At 42.4% G+C, this 18,087-nt stretch overlaps 1 protein-coding gene across 1 annotated transcript in view; it reads left to right on the top strand.

Moving 5' to 3' along the window:
* phlpp1 (PH domain and leucine rich repeat protein phosphatase 1) overlaps positions 1 to 18,087 on the top strand; it is a 48,861-nt gene that overhangs the window by 17,925 nt on the left and 12,849 nt on the right. Inside the window, exons 2-4 of the mRNA XM_083928126.1 lie at positions 13,384 to 13,580; positions 15,457 to 15,582; positions 16,415 to 16,563. Coding sequence (XP_083784252.1) covers positions 13,384 to 13,580; positions 15,457 to 15,582; positions 16,415 to 16,563 — 472 coding nt within the window. The remainder of the gene's footprint in view (positions 1 to 13,383; positions 13,581 to 15,456; positions 15,583 to 16,414; positions 16,564 to 18,087) is intronic.

Genomic DNA, 18,087 nt, shown 5'->3' with positions numbered 1-18,087 from the left:
TGTCCTTGCATGTTTGTGAGTGAGCTGTAGCGCTGGCGGTGAGTGCTGCATCATTCATGACTGTGCGCCACCCCGTGCCTAGACTGCAGTGACCCGTAGCTGTCAACAGCGTATCCTTGAGCGAGATGGCACAGGCTGTGCTGAGGACACACTGCAAGGCTGGCATGTGGAAGGCTATGGGTGAGGCCAGGGGGATGGATATGGGACCTGGAATGAACACAGAGCATAGTTGAATAGGACACTAATATTAATGTTGTATCTATATATGTATTAATGTATCTGTCCCCTTTTTGGAAGTTCTTCTTTTTCATTCTCCTCCTCTTTGGTGAGGTCAGAGAAAATTATCAGCCACGTAGCAGCAACCTACCTAAGGAAACTTAAGCGGTATGGGCCCCATACTGACATATTTCAGAAGAAGGCCAGGGCTTTGTAAGAATGTGAGGAAAGTGAGGTCAGGTCTCGGGGGTAAGCTGAACTAGAAATGGTGATTCCCGCCGCATAAAACCACTCCAATTTTAAATCTCTGCAAGAAAGTAGGGAGAGAAGAATTAGTGCGGATGACAGCTGGAGATATGGAAGCCTGACATTATATACTCAAGGGAGTAAGATAAGTAAGGAAAACAAGAAATTTCAGTTCAGCTGAGACCATGCTTGCCCTCTGAAACATTAAAATATGCATACGCGTAGTTGAAACCTTTTCCGCTCATAACCTGAGTGTGTGTGTGTGTGTTTGTCTGTGAGCAAGCAAGCAAGCCAGAAACACATTACATAACTGGGCACCCTGGGTCTCCTGCCAGTTTACTATCACACAACAGTAACTCAGTTCACACGTGTGCAGGCTTGTATTATTTTGTGTGTGGAAGCTCAGCCTCCCCGTTTCTCACGCATTCATGACCTGCTGGTAATTCATTATTTCCCAACATGGAATAGCCATCTAATTCCACACTGATGCACAAGTTTGTCAGGCATTTGAACTCGATCTTCAAGGAACAGCATTATATAAACACTTTGGGTTTGACAGAGAATAGATCTGACCATATTAGATGCTCACTGGAAGTGAGAGAAACATCATTGTTTTTTCTGACTTAACCTTAATCTTTAACCTTAAAAAATCATTATTTAAATTAGTCTGGTCCTATGTGATGCAATGTATTGTCAGGCAGCTTGCTTGTTTCCTCGCCCTCAGTGAAAAGGATTGGATTTTTTCTTAAAAGGGTAATTCCGGCACATTACAATTTCAATCTTATCTTGATGCCACAACTTCTATCAGTTGTGATATTTTACTCACAAAGTTTTTTATAAGATTTGGGAATGAGGTGACGACGCTGAAAAAGTACATCAAGGAGGGAAACACTGACAAGCATAAAGGTTTTCAAGATTTCACTTCTGGTTGATTTGGTGACACCTTTGTTTACTGGTGGTAATGCCAAGGAATCTCAAAGGCACCTAAGCTTTTTCCTATAAATAGCATTTTACAATGTCCGACGTTAATATTAAATGTGGCGAAACTTTAAATGAGTGAAACGTGTAAATGTAATCCCTGTGAGCAAAAACTTTCAGATGGTTGTGAACACTCACAAGAGTTTTTTCTACTCTCGACCCAAGCTCACGTCAACCCCGCCTCCTTATATGGTCATCTGCTCCGACCATGTTACTGCAGTGTTAACATTAGGCCTACATACATTGCTGCATTGCATATCACCAGTGAAAGTTGTAATCTTGGTTGCCAAAGTTGTTCAGATCTCTCCAGTTTTCACCGTTTGTACACAATATCTTCAAAGGCTGGCGCACTGGGGTCCACATTACGTAGCCTGCATTATCGTTGATTTATCATTAAATTGATCAAATGAAAGAGTCAGACAGAGGTTGAGAAAAAACTGCATTTATCCTTTAATATCTGTTTATGCAGACTTACATAATATATTTTTCATTTTGTCAGCACAAGAGACTGTGGTGTTAGGGTGAGAGTATGTTGTCTGTTTCGTGGCGGTCTTGATTGCAAACTCTACAGCTGACTGAGATTATTACAGTATGAGTCTTTCTGTCTGTTGATCTGTGTATTTATCCATCCGTACATTTTTCCTACCATCTTCTTGGCCACCTCTGCTACAACTTAACTTGTCTTCTATTTCCTTTCCTTCATATACATTCTCTTTTTATGTCCATCCCCCTCTCTCTTGCCATAGTTCTTTCTACACCAGCCTAGCCCCCAGTATTTACTGCAACACACTCTTTCCATCTATGACATCTCACTGTTTTCTTTCTGTACTTTTATTTATGTATTGTATACACAAGCTGACCCACAAACATGCTAAATAATTTAGCTCTTCGCACTTATACAGCCTAGCAGTCATGCTCACATTAACATCCATGTACTCAGTGAAGAGAAAACTGTGTGTGTGTGTGTGTGTGTGTGTGTGTGCTTGTGTTTTCCAATGTAAGGTTTCATAACACACACGCATTACATAACAGCAGCAGGAGTGGAGCTGGGAAGAGGGGGGGAGAGTGGAGAGGGAACACACATCTTTGTACGTCAGCAGCATGCAACCCTTTCACTGAAAGAGGGAATCACTGGGGAAAATCTGCATTTTTTTTTTCAACCACTAATGCCAACACCTGCGACTCAAAGCATCACTAACGCAATTCTCCTCTCTGTCCGCTGCATCCACGTCTATTTTTAGTAGATATTGATTGAATTACACTATGAAGCATGTTTAGTGCAGCGGGCGGTGTGAAGGACGGTGCAACTGATGGAAAATGTGGTTATTTCTTTCACTTAAGGGCGCATAAGTAATTTATTTAAAAATTCATAGCTGCACAACGTGATTTATCGACCTCTTATGGGACATCTCTCATGAAGTTCCTCATTCAAGCTGTCAGGCGTATGGGTTATGATTGCATATTTACACATTGTTTGCATCCCTTCCTGCTTCTGCCCATAAACACAGATTTGCTTCAGGGTAACATGACCTGATATGTGAAGATAATTATGTGTCCTCTACTGTGCATGGAGTCATGATAGAAATTAAAAATGCAGATGAGCAACTGAGTGTGCAAGTGGGTCAAATTCTCGTGTAAAAAAAAAGCTTACAGAACACTCCACAAATCCTCCTTCAGGTCATCCCCATGCTGCCATAATGCATTCCCACACTGCCCCTACAGGCAGTAGGTGGCAATGCATTGACCTAATAACTGGAGTTGTACAATGCCTTTAATAGCAGAGGGCTGTTTAGTTCCATTCTCCCCAGGGGCAAAGGGTAATAATGGTTTGATGGGGAAGATATTGCAGGCGGTGACCTCATTTGGATTCAGGATGTGTTTCACTGGACTGAGAGAGGAGGTTGTGTGTTCGTGTGTCTGTGTGTGCGTGTGCGCGTGCGTGTGCGCAGGCTCTGAGATTTCAGAATTTGAGGACATCCATCAAACTATTAACTATCTACTCCACCCACTCTCCAGGGATGGAGAGACATCTCATGGTCACCTGGGCCAGGCCCTGATCCTTAATGCTACATCGCCATCTGAGAGTAGTGCAGACAACAGGGTGAAAGAGAAGAAGACGCATCACCCAAACCGAGTTTAAGCTGAAGGATGTTCACTGTCTGACAATAGACCGGAGCATAATGCAGTATCACTTGGCTTATCTTAGAGGGATTGGAAGCACTCCTTAGCATTATAAAATAAACAAACACACACACACATAAGGCTGCCTTATGTCACCATGTCCTGAATTATTGATCTATATTGTTTTCCTACATTCCAGATAATTAAGATGCTGTACTGTATGCCTTTTTTTTTTAGTAAAATGCAGCTTAACCCATCTGAGATGTGTAACAATTGAATCATGTGTAACTGTCATTATTTAAAGAGATGGTGGATGCCAGCTGCAACATGGATGATTGAACTACTGTGGCGCTTCCCAAACACCCACAGCTGAAAACATGCATGTCGCGTCAGCAGCACGTGTGCTCTTATGTACTTCCATATACATGAAAGCCTTCTAAATAGAAAATCTTGGGGTTAGCCTACGTGACAGGTGGGCTGCTAACAGACCTCACTGCTTCATGTGAGCGTTATTACGCACAGTACTTATTTAATTTGGAAAATTTTATAAGGAAGTAGCTTACAATTAACACAAAATACTATAAATCTGCATGCCTTGATGGTTTTAGTGTTGCTTGCCTATCAGTTGTTTTCACGCTCAATAAACACTGATAATATTTGATTGGAATTTCTGCCATTTGTCAAGGACATTTAAATCTTCCATGACATGTGGACTGGCTCTTGGGCTAAATGCTAACAGCAGCATACTACACTAACATGCTCGCCGTAACAATGCTTACTGCTGTTTTAGCCTGTTTTATTTTTATGTATTTATGTGTTTTTCGTTATTTATGTTGTATGTAAAAATGTGCAAATTAACACTGAACACAAAGTAGAACTGAGGTGATATAAGTTTTGCAGGCATTTGGTTTTGAACCAAAGTGTTTGACAAATTAGGAGATCTCAAAAGTTAGTATGATTCATCCTGAGGTGGACATGAACGACAGTAGGATTAATCTGCTGGGGATCATAAATCTAGATAATTTGATGGCAACCCATCCAATAGTTGACAAAACAACATTGCCACTCTTGAAACTGAAAACTACCTGAAACAAAGAACAGCTATCCAAATACTGGTTGTCCTTGTTTGATGTTTTGACTGCTAAACCTTTTGTTTGCCTCTTAGTGTCCCTGGCAGTCAACATATTAAAAGCACTCAATAAAATGCTCCACCTGGGCTTTTTAAAAAATGAAGACAACATGGCAAACCCAGCATATTCATGATGAACATGATTCAAAGTCAGAACACACAGACACATGTAGGTTATGCATTGTCCCCCAACGATAATGCATGTACATGCCATCTATTTCCCATGCAAACACCTTCTTCATTTTCTTATCACTTTTACACAGAGGACAGCTTGACACATTTCACACATCAACACCTCCCCAGTCCCAGAGGGAGAGGCAGCCCCTTCTATCTCCATGACCCATTTGTGTGATAACATCTGAGAACTTTTCAAGAGGATGTTTGTAGGATTAAGGTCGCACTCACACTGTCCATCCATACCGTACCCAAACAAGTTTTACGGGTAAAGCCTAGTTCATTGACCAGTGTGAGTGCAACCCCTCCACGCCTAGCTGCAGCCCGCTTGCCGGCCACGGACCGTTTGGGAGAAGTGGGCTTTTGTAAAGCACGTCTGCACATGTACGAGCAAGGGGCGTGCGCACGTGTACAAGCACAAGCACGAGGCCTACGGCGGGTCTGAGGTCATTTTATGTACGCCTGTTTCGGACATAGAAAAAGAAAGAACGTAAGAAAAAAGCGAAAGGTTCACGTTGGTGTGATGCGGAGGTGGAGTGTTTACTGCAGGTTTGGTCGGATGGAAATATTCAAAAACAGTTGGACAAGCCGCACAAAAACTCAGAGTTCTATGGAAATATTTGTAAACAAAGTGACGCATCGCGATGACGTCGATCAATGTGTGTGACGTGTTATGACGTGATGACGTATGGACAGGCAAGAAGCATTCACGCGAGGCCCAGGCAGTGTGAGAACAAATGGGCCTGGCCCGCGGGGGAAGAGGGAGGGTTGGGACAAGCACCCTAAAGCCCGGGGCACGGCACGGACAGACAGTTTGAGTGTGCCCTAAGAAGCTACTAAAGCCTCATTTCCACTCATGGTGCGGCATGGATCGACTTGCCTTTAACTGCTCTTTTTTCATTTTCCAATGGCAAAAGTTGTGGATATTACTTGCTACTTTTTACTCTATAAAATTTCCAAGCGAGCTGAGCTGATACTAGAAGGTGCAGCTAAAACCGTGCAGACCTCTAATTAGTCAGAAAGAACCATCGGAGTGCAGACATTCATCCGTTTGGTTGGATGATGCAACGACAACAGCTGCTATACATGGCAGCTATGACGATCAGCCAAGAATCCTGCCTACACTGACGGGGTACTATCTACGGTAGACAACGCAATGGTGTAAAAGCAGCTGGTACCAAAAGAGTAGAGTTGAACCGAACCATGCGGTGAAAAAAAAGGGAAATTAAGGATCGCCGTAGTGAATAGTGCAGAGAGGTAAAGTGAAATATGAAGAAAGATGTGGAGCACTTGGTGAGTGTGCAGTGAGCAGCCTCTCACCCGCGACAGCCTCTGCCACCTTCCAGTAAGACTTTTCAACTGCTGCCCAAGCGGACAGTCGGCTTAACACGGCCTGTCACTTTGGATCTGAGTAATCACTGCAAGTCATCCACAGAGAATGGGAAAGAGAGGGGCGAGAGAGTGGAGCAATTTGGGGCAAAGAGGCGTAGCTGATCAGCTGTGGGAAGCACATCCTTCCCTTACCTGCAAACACACACCTTTTTAAATTGATGCATTTTGACATATTGTGTGTGCATGTGTGTGTGTGTGTGTTTGCAGCTATTTGTGTCTCAGAAATGAAGTTGGCAGTGCTAATCTAATTGACTATCCCTTCCCCATCAACTTTCCTCAACTGTAGTTCGCTCTTCATGAGTTAATATCTGCGACGCGGCACAGTTTATGCTGATGTTAGTTTGAGTGTCTCCTATGAGGTTTTTATAGATGCTTACTAATCGCTAGATCTTTAACGAGATGCTGCGGTTGAGATGCATTTCAAAAGGAGCAGAAAAAGCTGATGCCAGAGATATAAGAGCCCAATGAAGGCTTACAAGCATCTATAAGTTGCCAACGGGTACATCACATCTGTCTCTGCCTATAGAATAAGCAAGTGTATGTCTACGCATGCTCGTGCGCCGCTGTGACTAATGTGGGTCATCGATGCCCTACGGTACGGCATGCCCAGTCCTGTAGTGAAGGTGTGCTGATGTCAGGTTGCATTTAGCAGGGCAGGGTGATTAGATACGGATGTGTCCTTGTTATTACAGAGAAGTGCCAGAAGAAAGAAGCATTGATCACTTCAATTGTGAGATGGATGGAGAGAGGTCGACCTTGGGGTACTGATCTGAGTGATGGATAACTGGGCCAGCAGGGCATCTGGGAGGCATCTTGTAGCCTGGTAGCGGAAACGTTAGCTCAGAATACTGACGTTAAGAAACCAAGCGTTTCCTTATAATCAGTGTGGCTGACTTGGCAAAGATTACACCCTGTATACTATATAGATATACACACTGTATCATTATTCAGAGATGTCTTGTCAAAGATGCACACTGCTAGTAGCAACTGTTAAACATTCACTTGCCTCTTCTGGAACTATAATGTGAGTTTCACAGGCTTAAGTCTTGAATTGAACTGGAAATGCATAATGCCAATTCCATATTCCCTCAGGGATGTGTGGTGCCATGTTTGATACAGATTACATGTCATGTTATATTGTCATAGCAGTAGGATGTATGATTTTATCATTTCAAACGTTCTTCATCTTATCAATGCAAATTATCATAGTGTATTAGTAGGAAGCAATGCGCATGGCAGCATGAATTCAAATGATAATAAAACCTGCTCTGAGGTTATTAGGTAGTATTTTTTCAAGGACACACAAAGTCTTCTGAGAGGTGTAATCCACATCCTTCTTTCAGAAATGCTGCAATCCAGAGCAGCCAGTATTATAGGACCACAATCTGGAATCAGTAAGACAAGCCTATACAGGAACAAAGTAGTTTAAAAAAAAAATGAAATTTGACACTTGTGTTCAATCCTACTGTTTGCTGTGTTTTAGTTTAAATATATATATACCCTAAGAACTTACTAGAAATCTGTATTGACTATTGACACTGAGTGGGTTAAATAGTGAAATAAAGTTAATTGATTCACACACACACACACACACACACACACACACACAAGTCTCACAGCCACAACACCGGATCACTGTGACATTGTGCTAACAACAACAATCACTTCTAGGTAGACAACTGGCAGTTTATTACTGTTTTGTCTGTAATTGTCAGACGTAACTGTAACTGTGTGTGTGTGTGTGTGTGTGTGTGTGTGTGTGTGTGTGTGTGTGTGTGTGTGTGTGTGTGTGTGTGTGTGTGTGTGTGTGTGTGTGTGTGTGTGTGTGTGTGTGTGTGTGTGTGTGTGTGTGTGTGTGTGTGTGTGTGTGTGTGTGTGTGTGTGTGTGTGTGTGTGTGTGTGTGTGTGTGTGTGTGTGTGTGTGTGTGTGTGTGTGTGTGTGTGTGTGTGTGTGTGTGTGTGTGTGTGTGTGTGTGTACGTGCGCTTGCGTGTAAGCCCCAGTCTCCACTCCAGTGTTGTGAATTGACAGTTGCTATAAATAGAAATAACCTAAGCTTCAGTCAGTCTATTTTCCTCGAAAACCTGGACTCGAAAAGACAAAAATATTAAATGAACAAGATACTTGTTACAGTGTGCAAATTGTTCATTTTACTAGGGAGTGTGTGTGTGAGCAGTAGGGGTGTGCACACATGGGTATTAGAGACTAGTATGGATGAAACTCTTTACCTGAGCTTTGGGAAAAGGAAGGATGCCATATCCAGTAGAGCGCGCGCACACACACACACACACAAACACACACACACACACACACACACACACACACACACACACACACACACACACACACACACAGTAGTACTTATCCTCCTGCATACAGTAGGTCTAAAAATAGACTATGGCTTCTGTACATGAATACACTACCTTGCATGGCCTGTCTATTATTTTTAAATCCATGCATCACTCATAGATTATGGGATGACCACCGTGACTAACATCATCGCAGCTCAAAATATTTCTAGTGTAGGTGGCCCCATGGTTCATGAATTTGGAAAAAGCAACTGTCTCTTATAATTTCCTTCCCCTACTGCTGGGTTACCAAAAGATCCTGCCTTTCCTCGGCCCACCCCTGTAAACAGGATGCTCACGTGGGTGTCCCACCCATCTCCCTGCTTCCTCCACTGTACATTCCCATGGCCAGACCGAAGCATTTGCCTCCATCCAGTCATCCCACATCCGTGTGAGATGGTCATAAACAGCAATATCCATACAGGAGGAGCTTTCAAACTTCTCCCGTCACAAAAGCAGCCCACTCAAGCTGTCTGTATCGTTCTCCTTCAGCAAAATCTCTTGCTGTTTTTGGTCCACTAACATTCAGGGGGGGACAATTAGATGGATGCACATATGGAGATGGTTAATCACTGTCACTGTGTCAGTGTGTATGTGTGTGGATGTCAGCAAGGGGGAAGAGTAGGAGGATGAGTAGAGTGTGTGTGTTTGTGCATATGCTTGTGTGGGAGAGAGTACGTTCCAACAAAAGGCCTAAAAATAGTATGAATATGCCCATGTGACATATTGAGGCTAAAAGCTTGTGAATAATTTGTCTAATGCAACACATACCCCCTTCCCAAGCTCAATCATGAAAATATGTGCCTGCTGGTTACCTTTGCCAGCCAGCAAAGTTGGGAGGGGGTAACCAGTCTGTTCAGTCACACCAGTGGGTTTATCTGTCTGTTAGCAAGATGTCACATGGATTTGGATGAAATTTGAAAGGATAGCTCTTGGCTCAAAGATTATACTTAAATTTGGGTGGTGATGTGGAATTTGCGATACTAGTGTACCTGTTATGCTGCGCTCATTTTTTCTCTCCTTTTTATTTAGGTCGAGAACAGATACAGATTCAGTTTATGTACCTAAACCAAGTAAACAATAAGCATAAGCATTATTTATGTGTCATGTTTTATAGCTACATGCTGGTAAGTATATCCCTTTAAAGGTCTTCACTTTGCTTCCTTATCTTTCCTCCACCATGTTTCCTTTAAGGAAAGTCCAGTCCCTAGTTTAACTCACTTATCTGAACCACTTATTTGAAAGTGAAAACGAAAGTGGACACCTTTTTATATTTGTCCATTGCCTTGTAAAACTATTTGTGTCAAACTTCACATTTATACCAGAAAGTGGCCCAGGAAAATGTAATGGGCATTTGAAGTTAGAGTTCAAATTACACCACTTTCAAGGGAAATGATAGTAAAAACAATTAAAATAAGGGCCATTTTGTTAAAACAAAAAAAAACAAAAAAGTTTTCTTTTGGCCATTCATTCACTCACTTTCTCACCTTTCCCAAAAGAATATCCCACAAAACATTTTGGCATTTTCCTACAGCCATTACCTTGTCAGATCTTTAGTGTACACATACGCACAATAATACAAATACACAGTAATTTAATAGCATTTCATGTAGAGTATGGTAAAGAGAGATAAAACCTGCAGTTCCATTGGCTTCCTGTGCACTACCTTTTTTTCCTAGGTGCAATTAGAGGAGCATGGAGATACAAATATAGTGGAGGTCAGGGGGGATGGGGACAGAGAAGGGACAGTTTTGAGGTTTTGGATGCAGTGTAATTAAGACAAAACAAAACATCCAAGGACTTTCACTTACTTTTGATTTTTAATCCTGGAAAAAGGTGGCAGAACTTTCAAGTGTGGCAGACTTTGATTTTAACAGATGCCAAAAACTCAGATCCCCCTTTAAAAAAACACCGAACTCAATGTTTATGGACCTTTAAGTGTTTCGGTTAATTTTTTAACATGTGCTCCTAAAAGTTGTTATTTTGTTCAATTACAATCTGGAGATGCTACAATACAGTTTTCATTAAGTATCTTGGTTTTAGGATTTGGTACAAATTAATTGTTATGTACTAAATTAAATTTTCCTTGAAGCAGAGAGATATTTCTCTGTTCTAGTTTAGAGAAGAGTTGGGTCAGTAAAAATTGAATTTCCATTTTATTCAGATATTTGGGTGAATTTGCAAATGATGTAATGCCAGATGGAATTTCAGCAGATTTTGCACATTAACCCGTAAGTACAGGATAAAAACAAATCATTTGCCATATTACAGATGTCTTTCTTATCCTCATAGCTCATTAAATCATTTATCATTTGGATTATGATTGCCAGCTTTTGATTACTGTGGTGAAGCAATGGCAGACTGCCAGAGCACAGAGAGAAATGATAAAACACAGGTTATGCTACCTAAATTCATTCTGTCATTTACCGTATATCATAGAGCTTCACAGCTGTATGCACAGTGTGAACTCTGCATTTCCTTTAATAGGACCACATTTAAGTTGGCATTGCCTTGAGGAAGGTTTATAAATAGTCCTTTACATACAAGAGTAAGACATAATTTCCCCTAGAACCACCCACCGGTTTTAAAAGAGTTTAAATATTAATGGATTTTCTCTTTTTGTCCATTCCATATTGAAGGAATATTAATGCTAGATTGCAGTATCATGTTAAGCAGGTTGTTGGGAAGGTCTGACGTATGTGTCTAACTTGGTCAACTTTGTAATCAGCTGCCCAACAGCTTATGCTCTTCTGCATGTCCTCTAGTTATGTATTATAGTTTCTGCTGTTTAAGCATACCCAGATATCTAACCCTTGTAGTCAAACGTGATGATCAATATCTAACAATACGTTATGTTACTCAGTCGGCATTTAGTCAAAGCGAACTTCACTGAACTCATGAGGAAAGGTCAGGGCTCGGTGACTGTCCTGGTTTTAAAATTGAACTGAGCTGTGTACATGTTAGTGACACTCATTAGAATAAAATATCTACTGTATGTATTGACGTGACCTCAGGTTTAGCGACATCCGGTCAAATAATTAGACTTCTGATCAGAATGTTCTTAAACTTGGCTGTGTGTGTTGGATGAAAGCAAAGTGCGTTACGGTTCTCTACCCTGCTGGCCTTACAGTCCGCATGTGAAAGACCTGAATAATTTAAAGCCATTAGAACGTGTGCAAGACCACACTTGCATTTTTACCCTACTGACTGTAGCTTCCTCTCTTGAACTCACCTCCACAACCTCTCTGCTTCAGTCTGTGTTTGGAGTGAAGTGAAATATGTGTGAAGGAGAGACGGTGCAGGATGGATGCAGCTAGTTTACAGTAGGAAATGGGATGTGAGACATTTTCTAAGGTCATCTGTCGCTTGGCAAAAAAAATCCCATAAAACCATAGATAGAAAGGGCATGGAGCATGCCAGCCTGGGGAGGTTTTTCACAGAGGTGGAGGTAGACAGAAAGCAGGCGGATGTTTAGACAGAACGATAAGGCAGCCCTGGCTGACAGAACACCTGATAAGCAGCCTGACTGTCAGGTTTGGCAGGCTGGCAGTAAAGTGAGAGAACAGAGCATGGAGGAAAAACGGTCAGATGGGTAAAACAGAATACAGACAGCTCAGAAATTGTAAGATAATTAATTGTATTTAAGACTGTTATGCAGAGCTGCACAGAATGCAAATCTAGAGACTATTGATACTCAATAGGAAATATTACCCATCATTGTCATGGCTAACCATTGTGAGCATAGTTCTCTTGTGGCATTATTTAGTGGCTAGCTACACAGATCAGTTTTTAGCAGGCAGACATTTATGTACCCAGGGTGTTATGGTCTGACTTAACCGTCTAATCATTCTTGGATAGGGGGGAAGTGCTCTGGCTTGCTTTTATTTCCTTTAACTAATCACAATAGTCTTTGGCGAAGCTAAGTGGACAGTGCCCTTGCAAAACAGATAGCGGAAGGAACCTGTCATCCAGTATGTGGCTCACAATTTATTCCAGCACTGTACATCCGGTGAACCAGACTATATACTCCCTAGCTCAATAACTTTTTTTTTATATGACACATACCTTTCAAAGGGTTTCATGCTTCAGCAGTGATTTTCTTTTGCTCAAATGTTCACTTTGTGTTTCCCTGGTTGAATATGTCGAAATCACACACCTGCAACTTGTAACTTACTGATGTTTTACTTCTTGAAACCTATGCCCTCAAAAGACAGTTTTCTTGGCTCTAGGCATTTATATTACCACAGTGGCTGAACAGAGTTTTACCATTCAAAGTGAGTCCGAAAAGTTCATCTCCCTTTGTTGAAGTTTGAAAGTTCTGCAACCCTGACCAATGTTTGTTATCAAGAACATAGGGCCCTGAGAGCAAAGGGATGGCCCTTTTGTTATCCCGGCAACTACTGGGTAGATTGTCATGAAATCGTGTGCATTTCAAGTTTTTAATTTGTCCGCTGCTTTGGTTTATGACATAATACCATTCAAATAAATTACATTTCTGTACTTTGTATTTAGTACAAATGTTAGCATGCGCTAAACTAAGATGGTGAATATGCATTATACCTGCTAAACATCAGCATGTTAGCTTTGCCATTATTAGCATGTTAGCATGCTGAAAGTGCTCAAAGCACTGTGGTTAAGTACAATCTCATAGAGCTGCTAGTTTGGCTGGTTTTGACTTTATATATTGATTTAATTCAGTGGTGGTATGCTCATTCTTTTTCTCAAACAGCACCTGACAAGTCTACAGTGCTTACTACTGTCTCTTTTTTCTTTGTTTCAGGGAAGCCCCAAAGCATCGAGAGCTCAGAGAGAATCCAGCTGTCAGGGACATACAACGTTCGGAAAGGGAAGCTCCAGCTACCTGTCAACCGCTGGACCAGACGGCAGGTCATCCTGTGTGGCACCTGCCTCATCGTCTCCTCTGTCAAAGAGAGCCAGACGGGGAAGATGCACATCCTGCCGCTCATTGGAGGAAAAGTATGTCTTAAGTCTCACTGTAACAGGGCAAGACTGGCATCACATGATCTTTTTCTTTCTTTTCTCTTCCCATCCCACTTTTATGGTGTTGATTATGAAGTGATAGTGCTATATCACTTTCAACAAGTGCTTATGACACCCAATATTGCTTCCTGCTTTGTTGATTTTGGCTCAAGGTCAAACAGAAATGGTGCGAGCCAGGTTTTTAACAAAATGTTTTCAGTAGTCTTCAAGGAGGATCTTGTCTTTCTAATGTGATTTCTATAATGTTTAGTGTAATAGATCACTGTAGCATTCAACTAGCCTTTCTTTTTAAATTACCTTTCCAAAAATGACCTTTATCCGTTTATTGCTTTATGGATCTGTTTATCTGCAAGGTCACTAAATAATCTCCAAGGGCTCTCCTGAAAAGCCTTTTCTACCCGCCAGGCTGACACAAAGGACACTCCATACTCCACCACACCCAGTTTTTAAACATTTCACACACACAGTGCGTGACCTCTAGTCAACCATTCATCCATACACTTGCCTCTGTATATGCATGTGAGGTGAGATTGTTTGTATGCGTGCCAGTATTCTATTCAAACACAGTAACTAGTCAGCCATTCATTTCCAGAGTCCATGTGCTTGAGTGTGTGTGACTCTGCGTGTCTATAAAGCAATTTCACATACATTTATTCTTGCTCATGTCACGCATATATAGTATATGATCACGCGTGCCTTATATATTGTCATGTGTGCATCCGGTTGGCTGAATTTGTTCACCCTGCAGCCATTAAGCATCTCATTTCCTTCGACATAAGCTGTTTCAGAACTAATGTATTGAGACATCCATGTGTCAGATTTTCCTCTCTGCTTCTTTTTATTGTGTTGTTAACCATAGACTGTATACAAAGATGCAGCATGTCTTCATTTTCTGCCACTGTACCAAAGTGCTGCAATCTCATAATTTCGGAGGTGCGCAGTAGTGATCAGGCATAAGCTAAATCCCGCCCATACACCCGCCCGACCAATGTCAGTCACAGCTGTCAATCATGACGTTTCACCTTTTTTATAGCATCAAATAACCAATTAAACCCAAAGAAAAATAAACATGTGATAAGAACTACCAAATGACAGAAACCATCTTTGAGGAAAAAATTATTCGACATGTTTCTTTTATTTTTTTAGTCCACACGTCGCAAAAATGTTTTTGTTTTTTTTCTCCGTCGTTCCCAAAAATTTTTCCGCAAACACTTCGTCATCTCAAGAGATATCTGTGTACACGTCGGGCCTATATGTGGCTCTGTAACTGCCACAAAAATACAACAAAAATGAAGATGAAGTATGTGCATAAGGCTTGCGCGCTGTATACAAACTCGACACAACAAGAAGAAGAAGGCGATAATGTTTTAGCAGAAGTTTCTGCTGTAGTAAACCTAATAGGCTCTGTAGCTTTTGCATGAACACAAGCATGTAGTCCACCAATCTCTGTTGTTAGCTATAGCGTGGAGGGGATGCCTTCATACTTCACATAATATGCAGATTACCTGTCCAGACGACAACGCAAGGGTGGCGTTCTGAGATTTATCCACTCTGGGACCCGGTGTCAGAAAAAATGTTCAGGCTCCGTCTGGATGATCGGCCAAAACAATACAAAACTTTTGGGGCATACAGCTAAACGCATCTCGGCGTGGACGGCCTAGTCTGGCCCATGTCCCATCTGCTAACATGGAGGGGGCATGATTTATGACCTTTACTGCAGCCAGCCAGTCACTTTTGGGTAGCAGTCAAGCCATCCATCTTCATATACAGTCTGTTCACTTAAGTTATATTCAGATGGGGGGAGATGCCAGTATGTCAGACTGTAATGTCACTTGTTTGTGTCTTGCTGCAGGTGGAGGAGGTGAAGAAGCATAACCACTGTTTGGCCTTCAGCTCGGCGGGACCTCAGAGTCAAACCTACTACGTCAGCTTTGACAGCTTCACCGAGCACCTGCGCTGGCACAGACACGCTGCCAAGGTACTGTGTGCATGTGCATGAGAGTTTAAGAAAGAAAAGTAGAACATTAAAGCTTTTGCTCCCTGGCGCTTCCTATGGGTCAGCTGCATTGTATATCAGAACATGTGTGACTGCAAGTGGAAGTATGAAAATATGGCACCCACCACGATCCTACTGCCTTTATGAGCGGAGTGTGTTTGAAAACGTTGCATATTTCACTGCAGTCCAATCTACTGTATAGTTTAGGTTAAGTGTCTGGGTGCTCTCACACACATAAACACCTCTCATGGCTCTCTCCTTTCTCTCACTTGAACCCAAGTAGGCCACAGCCAGAAAACCTCTTTCCAAATATTAACAGGGACATGCATGTCACCGGCACCCAGAGGGCCACTCGGAATAGAAGCCTGGATAGAAAGCAGCACGTGCCCCAGTGATGACTGCTGAGCCTCTAGCTAACTCCGCTCTGAAACGCTCGAGTTCACAGGGTGTAGATTTCCTCTTTTAAGACAAGGTCGACGTCAATTAATTTTCGACAAGCTTGTGTGTCTCTGTAAATCTGACTAACAAAACACAGGCTAGCTGCTCTACGCACCTGCAGTCAGTTAACTAGATTACCTGATGACATAATGTGGGATGTCAGGTCTCTAACCTGTCAGACTTTCCCTCGACTTCTCCTAACTCCCTAATCCTAAGAAGATTTGCCATCAAATGACATTTGACCACTTAGCAGCAGGCTACACACACTAAACCAGTAAAGTCTTGTGTGGTAGTGATAATCCCATTTAACTCCACGTTTCTCTTTCTCTCTGTTACATCTCCACTGTTCCTCGCTTCCCACCTCACCTCCATTCAGATGGTGTCTCAGAGGATCAACTCGGTAGATCTGTCCTGCTGCAGCCTGGAGCAACTTCCTCCCAACCTCTTCTACAGCCACGATCTCACCCACCTCAACCTCAAACACAACTTCCTGCCTGCAGACCAGCCGCTGCAGCAGCTGCAGAGGTAAAATGGCATCATAAATGTACAATAAACAGACATGGGGCTAAACTAATAGGAGGGGAAGAGGCAAAAACACAAAAACAAAGCCTTAGGGCTTAGTTCCATCGTGGTCTTCCTTTTCAATAAAATATGGCAGACTGAATGAGACATTATCTTGTTGGATATTGCCATTTTAATTTGCATCCCATTTTTATTCATGGGGAGAAGGCCATATTTTTTTAAATAAGATGTGTGCAGGGGGGGGGGGGGCAGCTTTAAAACAACTCTATTTATCTTATTTAGTGCAGTCTGTCATTTGTTTTTGTGAGGTGTTACAGGTCGAGGAGACTGTTAAGAGTTGTTTTGGATGGGCTGGTTTGGGCAAGATGACACATGAAAAGGTTTAGCAAAGCTTACCATTATTTGTCCACAACAGGGGCTGGGCTGGTTTGTTGTACAAGGTGGGGAGAAACGAGACACTGACACAGTGAGGTATCACTGGCAGCGGGTCATGGCTGGCTGGTTTGGGCAGCTTTTTGGGCACCTGCAATTTGTGTGCCATCAACCTGAGCAGTCTAGGACCGGGGCCATTGGCATGCGGGAACCAAAGAGGCTAGCCACGGCTGTGCTGTACCAGGCTAGGGCAAACGAGCCCAGAGCACAGAAGGGTGGATGAGTCTGCAGGGAAGCTTTTAATGTGCCTGGCCTCCCTCACTCTTTCTCTCTGTGGGCACCATCTGCTGCATGCTTATCATGGTCCCAGATTAAAGCCCACAGCCAAGACGTACGTGTGCATGTTCGTGTGCGTGTGCATGTGCGTGTGTGTGTGTGTGCGCGTGTTTGTGTGTGTGTGTGTGTGTGTGTGTGTAGAGAGAGAGAGAGAGTTGCATGCCAGTATGCAACACAAAAATCTGCTGCAGGCTACAGATTTGGGGTCAGTGCATACAAAGTCTTGATCCAGTATGGCGTTCGTTTTTTGTTTCTCTGTTGAATGCACTGCAAGATGAATGCACTGACAGGAGTGTGTGTGTGTGTGTGTGTGTGTGTGTGTGTGTGTGTGTGTGTGTGTGTGTGTGTGTGTGTGTGTGTGTGTGTGTGTGTGTGTGTGTGTGTGTGTGTGTGTGTGTGTGTGTGTGTGTGTGTGTGTGTGTGTGTGTGTGTGTGTGTGTGTGTGTGTGTGTGTGTGTGTGTGTGTGTACAATCTTCCATGCTTGTGTGTCTTCCTGTGAGAAAATATATTGAATAACTAGGAGGTTAGGATTTTATAATTTCTGAATCCCTTTTTAAAAAAATAATAATAATAATAAAGACTGCTGTTAAAAAGGACATTTTTCGTTTTAAAAATCTGGGTGAGTGATGCACAGCCCCCCTGCTGGTCAGGCTAGATAACATCCATTTATCTTTGCCAAACCTAAGTAGGCTCATCCGCATTTGACCCAGCATGACAGAAAAAGAGGTCAGTAATGAGAAAGAGATGAATAGTTTGCTGAAAATAGAGCCGTTTTGACAGGAACATGTAGCGGAGTTACTTGAGTACTCACTTTGCCC

Source organism: Echiichthys vipera, assembly GCF_963691815.1.
Source record: "Echiichthys vipera genome assembly, chromosome: 15".
NCBI lineage: Eukaryota > Metazoa > Chordata > Actinopteri > Perciformes > Trachinidae > Echiichthys > Echiichthys vipera.
The sequence above is the reverse complement of the archived record's forward strand: the minus strand, read 5'-3'. Positions and strand labels throughout refer to the sequence as shown.